The sequence below is a fragment of the Ailuropoda melanoleuca genome, chromosome 12 (genome assembly GCF_002007445.2).
Source record: "Ailuropoda melanoleuca isolate Jingjing chromosome 12, ASM200744v2, whole genome shotgun sequence".
In the NCBI taxonomy this organism is placed as follows: Eukaryota; Metazoa; Chordata; class Mammalia; order Carnivora; family Ursidae; genus Ailuropoda; species Ailuropoda melanoleuca.
The window spans coordinates 55,252,755-55,271,555 of record NC_048229.1 but is presented as its reverse complement, the minus strand read 5'-3'; the positions used below and the strand labels follow the sequence as shown (position 1 = coordinate 55,271,555).

The 18,801-nt window shown below is 57.9% G+C and overlaps 1 protein-coding gene across 7 annotated transcripts in view; it reads right to left on the bottom strand.

The window, feature by feature from the left end:
• ADGRG1 (adhesion G protein-coupled receptor G1) overlaps positions 1-18,801 on the bottom strand; it is a 38,014-nt gene that overhangs the window by 7,000 nt on the left and 12,213 nt on the right. For 2 of the 7 annotated variants that reach the window (XM_019795299.2, XM_034672850.1), the window contains exons 3-10: positions 4,712-4,809; positions 3,733-4,155; positions 2,986-3,118; positions 2,243-2,390; positions 1,574-1,705; positions 1,125-1,241; positions 866-911; positions 512-615 (exon numbers count right to left, since the gene is read on the bottom strand). In XM_019795299.2, the coding sequence (XP_019650858.2) occupies positions 512-615; positions 866-911; positions 1,125-1,241; positions 1,574-1,705; positions 2,243-2,390; positions 2,986-3,118; positions 3,733-4,155; positions 4,712-4,775 (1,167 nt within the window). In that variant the 5' untranslated portion in view covers positions 4,776-4,809. Of the gene's footprint in view, positions 1-511; positions 616-865; positions 912-1,124; positions 1,242-1,573; positions 1,706-2,242; positions 2,391-2,985; positions 3,119-3,732; positions 4,156-4,711; positions 4,810-6,277; positions 6,422-11,158; positions 11,263-13,448; positions 13,662-14,008; positions 14,112-18,801 lie in introns of those variants that run through there. The other 5 variants (XM_034672851.1, XM_011220624.3, XM_034672853.1 and 2 more) reach the window with 5 other exon arrangements.

Genomic DNA, 18,801 nt, shown 5'->3' with positions numbered 1-18,801 from the left:
GCTCCTGTGAGAGAGTGAGAGCCCCACACCAGGGAGGGCTGGAAGACCACTCCAATCCCTCGGGAGCCATGTCCCAAGATTCTGGGAGAGTGAACCTCAGACACAAAGCTTCTGGGACCTTGGGGACACTGAAGTCCTTTGTGAGGCCCTCCACAATGGGCCTCAGTACCCCCTCAAGGGCTCATTGGAAATGTACTCAGGCCTCCCCCACCAGCCTGTGGAATCACAATTCCAGGTTAGGGCCAGGAATCTGCATTTTTATCATGCACCCAAATTCGGGAATAAAGACAAAGGCTTTAGGGACCAGTTCTTTTACTTACTAACTGTGTGACCTTAGGTAAATCACTTAAGCTCTCTGAGCCTTGGTTTCCTTATCTATAAAATAGGACAGCAGCAGGAGACCCCTCAGGGGTTGGCATGAGGAACGAATGACATATATGTGAAAGGTGGCTGGCATGCAGCAAGAGCCCAACCCAGGGCACGGCTGTGGGGCAGGCAGAGGACCACTTACCATCAGCACTGCAAAGTAGGTCAGGTGGTTACACAGGCAGGACGTCTGCGTCTCTCTCCTGATGGTCTCACACCCATCATCACTCCAGCTCCCCGGGCTGCTCACTGAGGAAGGGTTCCGTGGGGCTCTGATCAAGCCCAGTCCCTCAGGACCCCACTGGACCCCCAAAATGCATAATCATGTCACTCTTCTGAGCCTTCACTTCCCCTGGCAAGTATCTAGTCTGCCATCATTCCTTCTTCAAAACCCACTTTCTCCAGGAAGCCGTCCATGATTAACCCCACCTCCCCCACTCTCCAGGACCCCTTTTCTCCTCCAGATACCCACCCAGCTCAGAGACCCCTCCACACTCACGTGTCAGGTCTTCAACCCAGAACACGCACTGGAGAGTCACGTTTTTCTGGAGGGACAAGAAAGGAGAGTGGACCCCATTACGGCCCGCTCCTTTCTGGGCCAGGCAGGGGAAGTCAGTGTCAGGCCACCACCCCATGTGGACCTGACCAGCTGAGGTCCTCAGCCAGCTGGTCATTTTGTTAAAGACAAGTGACTCAGGAGGCAGGACAGAAAAGACAAGCAGGGACCCTTGTTCCTTGGCCGGTTTGCCTGTGCTCACCGGCTGGGGCTGGTGCTGGAAGGTGAGCACCACAGGGTCCGAGAGGTTGGCCACTTTGGTGTTCTGCACGACGATACCCAAGACCTTCTCGCCCAAGACTTGGCTGGAATTCTTATCCTAGATACATGGGATGGGGGAGGAGAGGAAGAGGGTGAGGGCTCAAGGCTGAGAAGGCCCAGACGTCCCCTAGTTTCTCTAGATTCGTGTCTCTCCCCCACACATTGCTCTGAGATGTTGAGTCTCCCTCTGGCAACAATTCTTGCACATGTAGTCATTTACACTGTAGCGAAAACAACATAATTTAGCATTCTCCGGGGGAGATTCACACGTCACAGTCCATTTTCTGACCTTACAAGGAAAGGCTCTGACTTCTGGACAAGGGGGCTTGGCTCTATGCCCGCTTTCCAGCTCCCCATCAGACAGAAGCTGCTTTCCTCGGGGCCCCCTACCTGGAATAAGGCTTGACTGCTGAAGTCCACCAGAAGGAGTCTCTTTTCGGCCTCCCCTCTCCGGCCTTTGGTTTTCTGGAAGAGCGTGCGGGGCAGCAGCACCGAGTACTCCTGGATCTCGCTGTGTTCCTCCTGCAGACCAGAATCCCTGTGGGGCTCAGCCAGAGGTGGGCTCCCAGGTCTCTACACACCCCCACCCCCAACACCTTCCTGGATACTGTATGCCTCTTCCAGGAAGACCTCCTTTAATTGGCTCCAGCGCTGGCTGGGAGCCCTGTGGGTAGAGCCCAGGGCTTGGGAGGCAAACAGGCCTGGGAGATTGCTGTGCTGTCTGGGCTTCCCGGGGGTAGGGTGAGGGCAGCGTGGGTGGCTCCCGGCTGCTGGGCCCATGGAGGGGCAGTCTCAAGACAGAGGTGCACGCAGAGGCGCTTTGGGGTTGGTCGTCCATTCACATGGGGGTACCATAAGAACCTCTGATGCCGGTCCCCTCCCCTGTCCCCACCACTGTGCCAGGAAGGGTCCTCTGTCATGGGGTAGCCCTTAACAGGGTATTCCTTGGGCCTGAGACCTTTCTTGTCAGCATACACATGCTCCCAGAGGCCTCGGGGAGGGGAGACATGCCTCCACACCTGTTTCCTGCCCCAGCCAGCCTGGCCCCTGACCCCTGACCTCGCGTCTGGAGCGGATGTGCAGGTTCTGGAGGCTGGCTGTGGGCTGCAGCTTCCACACCGTGGCGTTGACCAGATCCTCCTCGAAGGACAGCGTGTCCCCTGGGAACTTCACAGAGGTCAGCTTCGACTCCAGGCTCTGCAGCCTCCTGGCAGGGGGAGAAGGGGCGGGGAAGTTGATCCAGGCAGGCCAGGAGCTGGAGCAAGACGGGGACTCTCAGCAGAGACACAGGAAAAAGACAGGCCAAGACAGGGGAAGGAGGGTCAGGGGCAGCAGGGAGAGGGCAGGAGAGACAACAGCCCTAGGACTGTGCTGGTGTGGGAGAGAGAATGGCCTGTGGGTGATGGGGGGTGGGGGGGAGAGGAAGCTGGAACATCAGAGCAAACAGGAAAGGGGGGGGGCGATCCTGAACACCAGGTTCCAGGTCCAGCTCTGCCTGGACTGACCCACTCTGTGGCCATGGAGCAGCCCTACCCATCTCTGGGCCTCAGTCTACCAAGCTCTCAAATGGGTCGGTCAGTTCTTCTTTCTTGGCGGGGAAGAGGGCTTGGGTGGCTGTCTGGGGGTGGTGATACTTGTTTTTACAAAGGCCAGGGGCTTGACTTGCAGGGTCGGATTTCAATTCCCCTCTAGGAGGAGGTGGAAAGATGAGAGGAGCATTAGCCCCAGGAGAGGCCTCTATCCTGCCTCCCGCTCCAGGTGGCTCCCCTGCCCACGTCCGGGTCTGGGGGGGCCACACTTACTGGCTGGCAGGGGTGGACGAGGGCCTCCTCGAGTTCTTTCCGGGGTGCCTCAGAAGCTGGTTGAGCTGCTCGAGGTCCCTTTTCAGCTCACACATGTCCACCGAGGCATTATGGGTGGCCTTCTGGGGAGGATCTGGAGCAGGGGACAGAGGTGCCTGAGGCTGCTGACCGAGGAGCTAGGTACCGGCCACACCCGTCCTGCTCCCATTGAACCCTCTGGTGACTGTGAAGGGCTCTCTCCAGTTTTACAGAAGCTGAAACTGAGCCTCTGAGACATGGGGTGGACCCCGAAGGTCACTCAGAACCTGGCTAGATGGGGGCTTTGCCACACAGAACCTTCCAGCAGCTTTAGCCCCAGCAGCGCCAGCTGGGACACACCTGCCCAGGTGCCCTTCTGCCTACACACTGGAGCTGGGAGGGCCCAGCCGGGGAGGGCTGGGGGGAGGGGGGTTGTGTGACCCCTGGCTCCTGACACTCAGTCCCATCTTTCCACACTCTCCGCTCCCACCCTGGGCAGGCCTCATCTTCCTTCACCTGGACCTTCCCTGCAGCCTCTGGATGGGACTTCGCCCCTCTGCCTGCACCCCTACCTTCCCTCAAACCTTCCTGAAGTACACCTTGGATCACACCCCTCCCCTCCTCAGACACCTTCAATGGCTCCCCACTGCCTGGGAACAAAGCCTAAGTCCCCTGCCCAGGCTCCAGGCCTTTGTCCAAGTCGTTCCTTCTGCCTGGAAGTGGCTTTACCGTGGAAGGAGAAGGTGAAGCCGGCAGCACTGGGCAGACTGGTGTTCTGGGGGCTCCACCAGGAGCTGACAGATGTGGCGAACAGTGGGGGACCCTGAGCCAGGCTCTCCTTGTGGTGCCGGAAGCACAGGAGCCCAGAGGCTTGGTTACTCAGCAAGAAGTCGTTCTTGCCGTAGCGGAGATGCAGTATCCCTGCATGGCGGTTCCAGTACAGGCAGAAGTGGTAGAGGCCCCGGGGCTCCGGGAAGAACTGGGAGGCCGGGGGGACTTCCTGGAAGGGAGCATGGATTGTGAGGGCTCCCTCCGAGTTCTTGATGGAGATGTGCAGCTCTGACGTTTTCTTATAATGGAGGCTGCTCTTCTGTGTTTGGTTCCTCTGGCCACAGAAACGGAAGTCTTCACGGGGGCCCCCGCCATGGGTACCTGAGGAGGTGAAGACTACGGATGGGACTCTGGGGCAGGGAGCAGCAGGGGGCAGGAGAGGGGGTTAGGCCTTCAGCCCAGAATACTGGATCCCAGTGCCTGGGATCCACACACGTTCCAAGGGCCTATACCTCAAAGGTCTACAAAAATGTGAATGTGCCCTACTCACAAATTACTAGCTTTGAATTATGAAAGGAACTAAAAATTAATAGTAACTTCAAAGGCAAAAAAAATTTTAATAGCAATAAAGTACTTCAAGAGGCCATGCCTGCCATAGACTGTTGTTCAGGCTGTGCACTGCACAAGGATGCTCTGACTGGAGAGCCGAGTGGGGCCAAAACCCAGTCCGTGTTCCCCACCTCAAGCTGTGCACTGTGGGGCTGCATCTGCATAAAGAAGGGATGCCTTTTTCTGCAAGATACCATCCACTTGCTAAACTGTGTCCAAAGTCCCGCGCCGGCACAAAGGGGTTAGTGGATATGCTGGCAGCTGTCCTAGACATTGGGGATTATAATGTAAGTCACAACAGTCCCAGGGCATCCCCAAGATAGCCTACCTTGAACCAGGAAGAGCAGACCTGGCAGGAGCAGCGCCGTCTGCCGCAGCACTTGGGTGGCCATCCTCCTCCCCGAGGTCACCCTGAGAAGTCAGCACCTGAAAGAGGCCAGGAGTGTCAGCTGGGGTCAGATCTGCAAGGTGGTTGGGCCAGCCCTGCAAAGGGGGAGGCCGGTGTAGCTTTGGTGTGGGATGTGAGGTAGGGAAGCAAGTGTGGAAACAGCCCGCCGGTCTCCCCAGAGCTGCCAGGAGCTGAGCATCAAGGGACAGCGGCTGTCCAGAGTCTGGCTGAATTCAAGTCCTGGCTCCTCCTCTCACTTGCTGCATGACCCTGTGCAAGTCACAGAAAATGGGGCAAATAATAGTACTTCCCTCTAGACCAGCAGCGACGGGGGTTATCTTGGCTAGAATCTGATGGAGAAGGCTCCATAACACCACCTGGAACCACGCCCACCACCCTGCCCCTCCAGGCTGGAGAAGATGCAGGAAAAATGGGGCTCTTCAGGTTCTTCTCCAGGAACTTCACCATCATCATCCCCAAGACCCAGCTCAGAGGACCCCTCCTTCGGGAACCCTTCCCCAAGTCCCTCTCCAGTCAGTCCTGGCCTCCTTTGCTTCCCACCACTGGTCAGGGCCTCCTCTGTCCCCCAGGCAGTGCAGGATGGTGCATTCCCTCCTCAGCTAGTGAGGAAGCTCCTGGCCCACCTGTGCAGACAGGGCTTAGTGGGGAGGGCGGGGNGGTGGGGGGGGGGGGGGGGGGGGGGGGGTTGCTGGACAAAGGCCGGGCAGTTGGACGGGTTAGTGAAATGAAGGATCAGCGCACCCGCAGCGACCCCTGCAGGAAAGGCGGAGAAGGGTGCTTCCTGTCATGACCACTAGGGGAAGCCGGTTCCCAGGGCTCCGGACGCCTGGAAAAAGGCAGAGGTGTGTTCCAATCCGACAGGGAGACACTGACAGTATGGGGGAAGTGGGGGGAGGTCCAGGTCCCCCCAGCCCCACCCCGGTATGGAGTGGGCATTTCTGACCCCCCATGGCCTCCATTAGCCGAACACAAGTCTGCCAGCCTGTGCTGTCCCTCGCATCCCTGTACCTGTATCCATCATCACTGTAACCCTGTGAATGGGCCCTACCGCTGGCCCCTTTCCCAGACAGGGAATCGGAAGCCCAAGGGGTTAAACGACCTGCCCAAGATTATTCCAGAGGCCAGGGCTTTCCCTGCCTGGTCAGGACTGTGGTGCCTGGCAGGGAACTACATGCCCGGCACTGGGAGAGAGAAGCCAGGTGGCCTCCCCATGGCCAGCTGGCCCCTTGACTGAGTGAGGCATGAACACACACAGGCTTCACCAGTTCATGGGGAACTGCGTGTGGCTGTGGTGACACATGCCGTCATCTGCCACAAGCCAGACGAAGGAAAGCTTGGAGACCTGGTTGTGCACCAGAAGTCTCAGTTTAGGGGAAGCCAAGGGGGCTTCCAGGAAGAGGTGCATTTTGGACAGAATATTGGAGGGTAGCATTAAAGGGACAGGGGCCCCATGCAGGAGCTCACTGTCTCCTTCCTTGAACTAACCTGATCCCCTGAAGCTAGAGCCAGTCTCCTATGTCCCACCATGCATAATGGAACCCCAATTTCGAAGGCCTTATCAGTCCAGTTTTTGGTCAGCTGGGCTCATCCTCTTGCTTCTGTGGCATCACAGGAACCCTTAGAAGAAGCCTATGAAAGTGTTTTAGGGAATGGTCACTGTCACCCAGGTTGTGATTTTTTTTTTAAAAGATTTATTTATTTATTTATTTATTTATTTATTTATTTATTAGACAGAGAGAGACAGCCAGTGAGAGAGGGAACACAAGCAGGGGGAGTGGGAGAGGAAGAAGCAGGCTCCTAGTGGAGGAGCCTGATGTGGGGCTCGATCCCAGAATGCCGGGATCACGCCCTGAGCTGAAGGCAGACGCTTAACGACTGCGCCACACAGGCGCCCCTCAGGTTGTGATTTTTAAGGTTTCACTCTGTGTCCTCTCTGAGCACTCTAGCCCCTTTTGTAACCGTGCCCTGCTGCCTCAGACCAACGGGAGGAAACCCAGCATCCGGAGACAGAGATGTGTTTCTCCTGGACCCCCTTCTTTCCTCTCCCTCCTGCCAGTCCCTGCTGCGAGCTACCTCTGATCCCTGATCCAAATGTCACCTCCTCCAGGCAGCCCCCCTCTTTGCAACCACTGCACTATACTTGTGAACTTGTAACTGACAGATCACTTCATTCTCCATTTTATAGTATTTGGATTCAAGGCCCAGAGAGGGCCAATGGCTTCCTGACATCACACAGCAAGCAAGGATAGAGCTGGCCAAAAATCCATGTACCTCTGTGGCCCACTGACCTTCAAAGTGAGCTACCCCTGTTGGTAGACAAGGGCCCTGGGTGGGGCAGACACTCACTTTGCATCAACCCCCCTGGATTGAGCCCTGAGAGCAAAAAGGCTGAGACAAAGAAGTGACCTTCCAGGCACTGGAGGGGCACAAGCAAATTTGCACGAAGTACACGTAGGGGATTCAGACACAGACAAGGGGCCAACTGCATGACTCTGACCCTTCCAGGCTCACCTTCACTCTACCCTGGCTACTCCAAGGTGGACCACGTTGTCCCCATGGGCATTCTTGGGATCTGAGTGGGAGGGTCTCCCTGGCTTCCTTTAACCCACTCTTGGGCAGTGGAGTGGACTCCGGAGCCAGACTGCCTGTGTTCAACTCCAGCTTCTCCTGCTCGCTAGCTGTGTGTCCTTGGGCTAGTTCCTCACCCTCTCTGGGCCTCACGTTCCACATCTGTGCATGAATTGATACTTGTAAAGAACTAAGAACCCGGCCATACATGGGGTCGGGGCCATAGGTGTCAGCTACATATCTCTGTGTACTTTCTGACCGGCTTATGCCTGCCCCTAAGTCAACCCCCAGGCCTGTTACAGGGCCCTACTCCCTCCCTCCTACCTTCCGGCCCCCTGCCTTGTGGCCCTGGCCAGCTCAGCCTCCAGGGCACCTTGACCGGAAATTCTTAGAGCATGAAACTTCCCTTCCGGGAGTGCAATGGGAAGACTGGAACCCCACCCAGAAAACCTCCGTCCTTGCAGCCCTGACCTGAGGCTGCTCAGAACCCTCTGAGGGGTAGGAGAGCCGGACCACGGACAAAGAGAAGATTCCAGCCCTTACCAGGAAGGGGGAGGGCACTGCCCGGCTTGTTCACTTGGCACCTTCCCAGCCCCATTTCACACTTCAGAGAACCCTGCCCACTCTCATCGCACCCTCTTCCTTCCCTCCATCCCCTGCCTGGGGGGGGGGCTGTTCTGCCCCCTGTGCACACACCCGCAGCCCCGTGCAGCCGACCAAGATGCAGTCAGCATCCATGACACAGGCCACACTCTCCCTGCACCTCCAACAGGGCTGTAGAATGCCCTGGTCACCACCCCAGGAGCCCCCCACTTGACTCCGCCAAGGAGGGAGGGGTCCTGTGCTCTGGAGGCTGAACACCAGACCAGACTACATGGGTAGAACCTTGTCCCTGGTCTCTGAGCTGAGCGGGACAGGGCTCGGCTGTCAAAGACTTAAAACCAACCATCGGCACGCAGGCAAGGCCTTTGTCAGACCTCTCAGAGGCCTGGGCCAGAGCTGGGGCCTCGCTGAGAGGGGTATCTAGCAGCAGCACCGTGAGGACCACAGCTGGAGCGTGATCGGCACTGTCACATGAAATCCCCAGAGCCACTCTGTGAGGTTGGTCCTACTGTTTTGCCACTTTACAGCCCAGGAAACTGAGGCTAGGGAAAGGTTACCTGATCCAGGATCACCCCGGGGGAGCCAAGACACAGAGCTGCGTCTGGCCCTTGAGAGCTCCTTGCAGAGCTGGTACTGCAGAGGTCCTAGAGACGCATGCGCCCCCGCTTTGGGAGATCCCCTCAAGAAAAGGAGCTAAGAATGAGGGGACAGCCAAGACCATCAGCTGTGCAGACAACTCCAGCCTGGGAGAGAGGGTCTGGAGGCCAAGTCCCCCAGGAGGGATCCTCTCCCACCTCCCCTTCGGAGCAGCTGCCCTTGACTTCAGGCCTTCTGTAAACACACGCAGGGAAGAGAACGGTCCAGCCCAGCCTGACACAATGGGGGCCACCACCACAGGGTCCCCAGGGATGCAGGCAGCGCAGAGGGTGGCCAGGGCTTGTTGAAGCCCACACTCCCGCACCCACCCCCAGGACTGGCTGGGCCCAGGACAAGGAACCCTGGCTCCCACTCAGGCCCAGCCCTGCCCATCCTCATGATGGGGGAGGGGGCACTGGGCAGGGGACCTGTGGCTCACTTTCTCCCCCCGGGGCCTGAGTCACTTCCTCTGCCATCCGTGTGGAGCCTCGAGTCACCGCTGGCCCAGGCCAGTCTCCTGGAAAACCCATTTCCTCGGAGGATGGAGGTGGAAGTTGAGTGGACAGGACCTGGTCGGCTTGGGGTTAACCCTTCGCGGGCAGGCAGTTCTCCAGCATATGCAGTAGGGCTGATGCCCAGACCCGCCCCCTGCCCCCCACCGCTTTTCTTCTCCTTCCCATTACACGCACTGTAGATGTATCAACCCCACCTCCAGACCGTTTGTCTGGAATGCCTTCCCTCAACCCAACCCATCTGTGGGGACTCAGCTAAGACACACCCTTCCCATGAAGTGTTACCTAACCACTCCTCCCCTGTCAAGATTAACTACATGTTTGTGGGGGGAGGTGGAGCCACGGCCCACCCTCCACTCTCTGTGCCCCCCACTGCCATGAGAAGTTCATATCAGAGGTGCCCAAACTTGCACGTGAGTCAGAACCAGCCCAGGGAGGTCATGAAAATGCAGATTCCCCAGCCGCAGGTCCGGCTGTTGGGGGGGGAGCTCAGAGTCTGGCTTTAACAAACGTCTCATTGTCACTCCGAGCCTGGGATAACAGTAGCCGTGTTTTCCAGAGAAAGTCAGAGACGAGGGGGGCCCAGGTCCAGCTCACTCAGCTGCTGAAGGGCACAGCCTGGCTGGGGTGCCTCTTGTCCACCCGCTCACAAGGACATGTCGAGCACCTTGGTGGTCCACCTGGTGCTGGGCAGGGTGCCAGGAACCTGGAAGGGGCTTCCCGAAGGACAGAAGGGGGAAGGAGGGCCGGGGTGGAAGGGGGGCCCTGGAGTGGGTTTTCGGGTCTGAGCCTGGGTGAGATAGAAGAGAGAGGACCCAGCCTGGCTGTCCTGCTCCAGCCGGGATCCTTAGCTGCTCTCCGGCAGGGGGGCCACATGGAGCAGCGGGCTACTCCTTCAGCCTGGGGGCAGAGGGCTTAGGAAAGAAGGATGTGACCTGGGACAGAGACAAGGAGAGGGGTGGGTGAGCATAAAGCCTTGGGAATGTAAGCAGGCATGTGAATGTGGGCGTGTGTGCACACGCATGTGTGTGCGGGTCCGCAGGGGAGCAAGAAGAAAGCGGAAGAAGGCTGGGAGCGGGGGCAGGTTAGCTCCACGGAGGAGGAACGGAGGGCTGCTCAGACCTCAAAGGGCAGCCAGGGATGGCAGTTAGAACAGAACGGAGCACAGGGCTTGCAGGTGCTTCCTCCGTGGGGGGTGGTGTGGGGGGCCCTGAAGACCCTCTGTCAGCCTTTTCCAAATTATTTGAGAAAAGTAAATCTTACTCAGAAACACCAGCTATCCAACAAATCAACAGAGGGACCCCATGAGACCCGGGTGGGACCCAGGGCCATGCCCCCTCCTAGACCAGCCCCCCAGACCCTTGGCAGTGCCCACTCCCTCTCCTCCCCCTGCTCCCATTCCCCAGCTGGGGTGGCCAAGCTCAGGCTAGGTGACCAGCTCGGCGAGAGTGAACACCCTGGCAGGGCGTTCTGGGCTGGCTGGGGGAAGCAGTGACTTCAGTGTGTAGGAATTCTACAATAAAGGAGAAAAAAATTAAGCTAACCGCCTGCCCCCAGAACCTCACGGATGCCAAGGCCGTGTCCACTGACTGCCTGGGGTCAGTCTCACATTCTTGCACCAGACCTGCTGGAGGGCCGTCCCTGCCCGCATGGCCCCACCTCCCCACGGCTTCTGGTCTGGCCAAGTCGGAGGGCAAAGACTCCTTCTGTGTACCCAGCTGGGCCCTGGCCCTGTAGGGAGCCCGAGGAAGGGGAGAAGAGGAGAGTTCCCTGCTAGGATGGAAGGAAAGGGCCTGTCCCTGTGAAAGGACCCTGAGTCCTACCCAAGAGTGCTATCTGGAGCCCCCTACCCTGAAGCCTGCTTTATCTGGCACCAGAACATTCACTTAAGAGACCCCAGAGAGGCCAACGTATTGTCACGCAAGCAGATGTGGGCCCAGGTTTGGATGTTCCCACCTCCAAGCCTTTCCACTTACTGGTCCTCCTCCCTGGGATGCCAGCCTTAAGGTGTGACTGATGCCCTGGGACTCCGGCCTCCACAACCTACCCGCACGACCTCCGCACTCCAGCCCTGCAGTGTCTGGCAAGACCCCACACGATGGGGGGGTGGGGGGCAGGAGACCGGGTCTGTCTGGTGTGGTTGGAAGGGCCCTGGAATACAAGGAGGGGGAGGATGGCAGCTCCATTTAGCAAGTGCCCAATTTGTGCTGGCATCGCGCAAAGCACTTTGCACAAACTACCGTTCAGTCCTCACCATGAGTCTGGGAGCAAATGCTATTATGACCCATCAGTTTAAAGAAAAGGAAATTAAAGTCCAGAGCGGTTAGGTCGGCCCAAGATCACACAGCAAGTAGCCAAGCCAGGACTCAAACCCAAGGCCACCCAACTACAAAGCCATGCGTTTTGTCATGGTGGCCCCCAGAGTCCTATCCCTTCTCTGGGACTGTCTCCTCAACTTCACCAAGTGGTAACTTGCCAGAGCATTTTCTAAGAAGCTCTGCAGGCCCTGCTTGGTCTTGTGTATTAGCATGTCAAAAGATCTGATAAGTCCTGCAGAAAGAAAATCCACAGAGCTTCAGTTGGGTTTAGTTTCCCAGCCCACTGTCCTTTTAGCACGGGCACCTGTTATCAACATGAGAAATAAGCTCTCAAAAATCTTGCAGCCACACAGATAAGAAACCTGTCAGCACCCTCCCTCCTAGCCTCCAGCCCCTCCCTTCCCCTCAGAGGCCATTAGCTACCATGAGATGGGCTTCAGGAGCTGTTTAGACTGTGATGTTCCCCAGGGCAACTCATCGCCATCCTTGACACTTCCAGGCAAGAGGTCCCTGGGGAGCCTGAGGTATATGCGGCCCCATCCCTCCTCCCTTTGGCCGGCAGCAGAAGCTCTTGGGGAAAGGGGCACTGCCAGCCCTGTCCCTAGCTTGGCCATTCCATTAAAGTCAGCCACAGCCAGCTGGGCCCTCTGCCTCTCCTCAAGCAGCTGGGACACTTAGAAGGTTGGAATTGAGAGGGAGGGAGGGAGGGCACGAGGGGCAGAGAAGGAGAAAGAAAGAAAGAGGAAATATGAGCATGACAGAGTTTTTAGAAGCTGAGAATCAAAGGCTCTTAGAATTTGAGAATGGATTATAGGGACTTGGAACCTAAAGAGAGAAGAGATCAGGAAGGGTCCCAGATCTGGCCCAGGCTGGGGTCGGGCTCAGGCGCCAGGGTTTTTCGGGCTCAGTTCAGGGAACCTGGTGCCAGCTCCATGCTCCTGGCACAGTGTGGGCCCCCCCCCAAGTCTCCCCGCAGTTCTCTCCCCAGGGAGCTGCTGAGTCTGGGCTCCAGGACCCCGGGGCACACACCAGTCAGCACCTGCCCAGAGAATGCGGAAGCACAGAGCAGGGGTGGGGGGGCGGGGGGAGTTCGATGTGCGAGGTCCAGAACAAACTGCAGCCAAGTGGCACTGTGCACTTCCAGACAGCCTGGCCCCTCTCTGAGCCTCAGTTTCCTTCTGTGGTGAGTGATGACTATGACCCCTGTCCCCATCTGTCTTCTCTATAGGCCAGGGCTTCTGGATGCTTCCAGGGAAGGGCGGGGCTTACATCCCAGGTGGCAGTGAGGAGCCAAGAAGGTGCTGGGCCATCTCCTCCTGGCCAGACTCTCTTCCCTCTCAAACCGCAGGCAGACTTCAGCTGGCTGGCTGGTGTCCCTTCCCCATCCATGTTCCCACACTGCGCAAGGCCAGGCCGACAAGGTCAGCCCCGTTAGCACCCCGCTCTGGGAGCTGCACATCGGCGACTCTGGACCTGGCAGAGGGCCCGTCTTTGGAATATAGGACCCTAGTATTCCCAAGGTCAGCCACGAACCCTCCCTTTCTTTCCTCCTCCTCCGGGGCCGGATCCCTGGCTGAGAGGCGCACGGGACACACGGCCAGGTGTCCTTCCGCAAGAAGGCTGGGCAAGGCTTAATCACCGCCAGGGAAGGGCAGTAGAGGCACAGACCAGGATCCCACCCAGCTCACCGAGCACACAGCACCTCGGTGTTCCCTATGGTTACTTGCACCCCCGAGGGCAGTGTGCTTACCCCCTCCAGCAACACAGCTGACATTGATTAAGCTCTTGGAACATGCAAGCCTCGATTCTAAGCTCTTTACACAAAGGAACACATTCTTCCTCCCCCAAGCAGTTCCGTTATGCACATTTAACAAATAAGGAAACTGAGTCCCAGGAAGGGGGAGCTGGGGACTGCTGGGGACTGCCCAGCCAGCAAGGAGGGGACACGAGATGCTCCCCCAGGGCCTGGTTCCAGAACTGATGCTCTTGATTCTGCGGCCCCTTTCCCCTTGACCTTACCTGACTGTTACAAAGCCTTCTTGTTCAAACTCACAGGAAAGATGCTGCCAGATGTGTCCCCTTGGGGTTCCAAACACCCTTCCCCTGAGGGCCCAGGTGACCCCCATGCCAAGGCTCCTGCCAGCCCGCTGGGGATGCAGCCTCCCAACACCGCTCAGAGGCTTATCTTTATTCATTGAGGGTGCAGCCCAGAGCTGGAGTGAGACTGGGGAGGGTGTGTGTGGAGCGCTTACCCCCCAACCACTTCCTCCTGTTGTGACTGTTTGAATCCCCCTTAGCACAGCCTCTGTGGCTCTCCCAGGGTCCCTGGTGCCACCCAGCTCCACCCCCACCCCATCCATCAGCTGCCCTAGCAGTGCTGGGGAAAAAGGGGAAACAGCGAGGAGGGATGGAGGAAGAAAAGAAAGAAAGGGGGAAGGGGAGGGAGGTGGGAAGGAGCAGGGGAAGGGGAGGCCAAGGAGGGGAGGGAGAAGAGGGGCAAAGGGAGGGGGGTGAGGGAGAGGGACACAGGACCAAGAATGAGAGGGATGGAGGGAAGAAGGGAGGAGGGGAACTCATACCTGGGCTCCTCCTTTGTGGCATCGAGTGGACTGTAAGTACAGAAAGAGCCTGAGCGAAGGGCTGGCCTCCTCGTTCACAAGCTGCCGGGCGGTGGGTCAGTTCCTGGGAAGGAGGACTTTGAAGCTGAGCCACCCCAGCCCCTGCCCCCTCGCTGGAGCTTCAAACAAAGCGGGCAGCCAGGGAAGAGGGCTGCGAGCCCCAGCCACCAGTCTGGGAGAAGGGCCGCAGGTGACAGCAGCCCCTGGCAACCGTTTCCCTGGCAACCATTGGCAGCTGCAGGAAGGGAACTACGTCACCGCCCGGCTCCGACCCAGCACAGCACAAGTGCCCTAACTTGTCCGGTACCCAAGTATCCTAACTCGGATGCTGGCTGGACCCAGCAAGGAGATGGCAGGAGGAAGGGCAGGGTGGAGGACAGTGGGTTACTGGAGAGCAGCGGGGGACACCTGCCTAAGTTTGTCAACACTGATTTTAAACCAAATCCTTTTAGGACCCGGTGGGGGCTACCCTTGTGACCAAAGATGCCTATCAGCAGCTGCTTTTGCCCCTGGAGGCTGCCAGGCTGTGGCCTTGACCTTGTCCCAGGCTGGACACCCCTCCAACCCTCATCACAGGCTGTCACAGTGCAGAATGTGCGCATACTTCCCTGGAAGCCTCTTAGGGGGCTGGCTGCTCTCAGAAGCCTTCCTAAGTTGCCACAACCCACCAGGAATCTTCCTTCTGAGTTATCCCCTAGGGCTGCGGGGGGGGGGGTTCCCCCTGGCTTCCTTCCAGAGAGTTCCCTGAGGACCAAGAGTGGGTCAGATCCTCCCCTCTGTGCTGCAGAGTAAGTACTCGTGCGGGAAGGGAAGAGGACGCAGGCAAAGCTTCTGAAACCCCTTCTATGTGCCGGGTACTACACTAGGCGCTTGGAGGTCTACGCTCTCCAAGGTTAGCCCTGTTGAAGCTATCTTACAGAGAAGGAATCAGAGGCTCGGGGAAGTGATGTGACTTGCTCAAGGCCACCTCGCTGGTAGGGAGAGGTGTGAACTTCAAACCAAGATCTCTTCTGAGACACGAGGACATCAAGACCAGATGTCCATCTGACGTTGGACGAATCCTGCCCCCCATCCAGTGCACCTCCAAACTTTATTTGATCACCTCCAGTGACAGAGAGCTCACCTCCTCCCAAGAGGACACAACCCGTTGACCTCTAAAAAGGCATTGCAGCCTTTGAATCAAAGGGGAAAGGACATCAAAGACATGGGGCGGCCTCCACATGCCAGACAGGGCAGGGAAGAGAACCAGGGGCAGACGCCCCCGCTGGCAGCCGATCGGGAGACAGCGTGGCGCTGCTCAGGGGGCTAAGGGGCTAGGGTCTCAGCCAAGCAGCTATAAACACTTTCCCAAAACAAGTGGGGAGCCCCCTTGACAATCACACTCAAAGGGGTCAGAGGGGCTCTGTGATGGTTTCTGGCAGAAGCCATGGGAAAGGCGGCAGGGGCTTGGGGCCAGGGGGACACAGTGCCCATGCACCCTCACAGCCTCCCCACCCCCCAGCCATGGACCAGAGCCAGCCTCGGCTTCAGTCAGGACGCAGCTATTGTCTTGCTCCTGGCCCAGAGCTGTGTCCCATTCAGGCACTATTTTTGGCCCCCGGAGGAAGAGGAAAAGAAAGCAAAGAAAGGAGTTGCTGTTCTCGGTGGAACCTTCCCCCGGAAAGGATTCCAGGGCCTGCTGGGCCAGAGAAGGCGGTCACTGTTGGATCAGAAGCTTCTATGCTTAAAAAGAGTTGGCAGGGGGGCTGTAGTTGAGGGGAGCCAGGGGAGGGCACAGATGGGACACCTCTGTCCTCTTACACTCGGCGCTCACTGACTAAAGTGACACACAGAGAAACTGAGGCACAACATCGCAGGTCCCACCCAATGTCACTGAGCACTCGTAACGACAAAAATACTTACAATAGCTCACAGGTCATTGCTGCCCAGAGCCAAGTCTCTGCCAAAGACATTGACAATGCTCACAGCACTGCTGACCAGAGCCGAGCGTGGGACCAAACTGATGAGGCTCATTTTAGAAATCAGATAGCTGAGGCTCAGGGAGCAGCTCGACTGCCCAAATAACAAGCCAGTGACCCCACACACCACCACCACCGCCTCTCCCCACCCCTGTCCTCCCCCCACCCACCCTGCGTTCACCAACTCCAGCACACTAGCCTTTCTATCCTCAGACACACCTCAGGGCCTTTGCACGTGCCTTCCCTTCAACATACCACGTCCTTTCCTGGACCCGTTCCCTGAGTGATTTCTTCTCAGTCCTTATTTCACATATCTCCTCCCCCAAGAAGCCATCCATGATTACCTAGCCAAAATTATCCTCCCCATCATCACTCTCTTCCACGCCACCTTATCTTCTCAACTTTACAGCACTTGATGCTGTCTGAGATGACCCTTCAATTTGCTTACTTGTTTTCCATTTCTCAACGTGTACTGTCTGGCTCACCCCTTGAATCTCCCAAACTAGCGCTGTGCCTGGGCCACAGCAGATGCTACAGGAATGCTAGTTAAATACATGAATGAACGAGACAGAGCTGGGATTCTAACCCAGGTCAGGCCGGCTCCAACCCTCTTCCCAATAGGAGCCAATTCCTGATGCTAGACTTCTGATCCAGAAGCACCACTTGGGGCAGGGTGTTCCAGCACTGAGCCACCCCGACTCCCCAACCTCTGACTGTCTCAGGGGCATAAACATCTCTGCCAAGTGCTTGGCCAGAGAGGGACTCCCAAGACTGTGCAAAGCTTGAGAGTAGGGATAGGACCCGAAATGCCAGCCTCGCATTTCCTCCAATACGTAGCTGCCTGGTAAAGGCTCTGAAAAGCCATAATGCATGTGCCTGCCCACTCTGGGGGGGGGCACTATTACGCCCATTTTACAGCTGAGAAAACTGAGGCTCAGCGGGGGGAGAAGTTGCTTGTCCAGGGCTACACAGCTGGCAACTAGACCCCAATCCACTTCTGTACATTCCTTTGCCTTTGCTGTAGCCCCTGCTCTGCATGGCACACCCTGCCCTGGACTCTCCAGGACGTGGAGAGGAAGCGTCAGCCACTCTGGGGAGGTGGGTAGGCAGGTCCATGAGGCTGTGCTTCACTGAAGACAGCACAGCCAAGGAACAGAGCCTGCGCCCCTTCATCCCTACACCCACGGGGTCTGCGAACACTTCCACCCTCCCTGGATGACAGTTACTGAGGCTTCCAGCTCTGTGGGAGAGCGATCCTGAGCGCAGGAGCTGAGGCGGGACTTCCAGGTGTGCTGACGCCCGCTGCAGCGTCTCTGTGTGGGAGCACTGGCTGTCTGCCCCACGACAGCTAGTGACGGGCACTGCTCCCTCGCCCAGCTCCCCCTACGCCAGGCCAGGCAGCAGGACCTGGGTATCCTTGGTTCCCAGCCCAGGAGCTGGAGATCAGACCCCGTCCATCTGGTCTGGGGTGTGTGCATAGGGTGGCAGAGCCCAAGAGGGTGCGGCAGGTGCGGCCACAGACATAGGATAAATACAGCTTTGAGGGAACCGTGTGAGGATTCCTGCTGGCCCTTCCCACTGCCCACGGCTCTCGTGGGGCCTTGTCATATGCACGTGTGTGAGAGGCAGAAGCGCCACGGGGTCAGGAACACCCCTACCCAGGCACAGGTCCAGTGGATAGGGAGAGCAAGGGGCAACATCAGCTCCCTGATGACTTGGGGGGTAGGTGTGCCCCCTGCTGACCCCTCCTTCACACCCTCCGGTCTGGCTCCCACCCCGATCCCCGAGCACTTTCCACCCAGCCCACCAGATGATGGGGAGGCCAGTGGGAGCCTCCCAAAGGTGCCACAGGCTGGTGCTAATGGTGGCAGTCTGAGCATGGTGACAGGCAAGGCTATGGAGCCCCCACCTGCCCGCAGACATCGCCTGATGCTCTTAGGACGACCAGTGGGCTGGCTGCTTAGGGACTTACTGCCTGGGGACAATGTGGGACTTGGACGCCTCTCCCCGTGAGGGCCAGAAGAGCTCGGGGCTGGAAGGAGCCGTGAAGAACCTCACCTGCCGCTCCCGTTCCCTCTACAGTCCCTGCCACACTTACACACCTGCAGGGATGGGAAGCTCACCACCTCAAATGGGAGCAGCCACCTGTGGTGTCATGGGCAAGGGTCCAGGCCGGGTCCAGGCCCCCACTACCGCTGACTGTCCAGGGCACTTAGACCTGCTTCCTCATCTGTGAAATGTAGATACGGGTTCAAATCTCCAAGGGCCAGCAGCACCCGAGACTGAATGAGGGTCTTTGTAGGCAGTGAAGCTATATGTACTGGGGGGGGGAGTGTTTATGAGTCTCTCCAAGGGTTTGGCACATGGCCAGGTGGTGACACAGCCAGAGGAGCAGAGGGCGCCAGGCCACACATGACTCAGTTGCCCCAGCTAGCCTCTGGAGTTCACCCCTCACATTTGTCAGCATGAAGACAGGTGGGTCTCAGCAGTTGTCCCCCTGCCACAGGCTCAGAGACCCAAGGTGCTAACCACAGAGCACACCCTGAGAGCCACACTTGTCCAGGGACCCAGAGGGGGTCAGCCACCCTGCTCAGGCAAGGGGCCAAGAAGCCAAGGGAACTCAGCCCAGCAGAGAAGTAACCACAGAGTCCTGCCCAAGCAAACAAGCCCAACTCGAACTCAGGCCTCCCCTGCAGGCCCAGGACAATGGCCAAGCGGGTCAGAGAGGAGCAGGAGGGAGCCCCATTCTTGAAGAACTCATGCCAGCAGATCAAGACCCCATTGCATGGGAGTGTC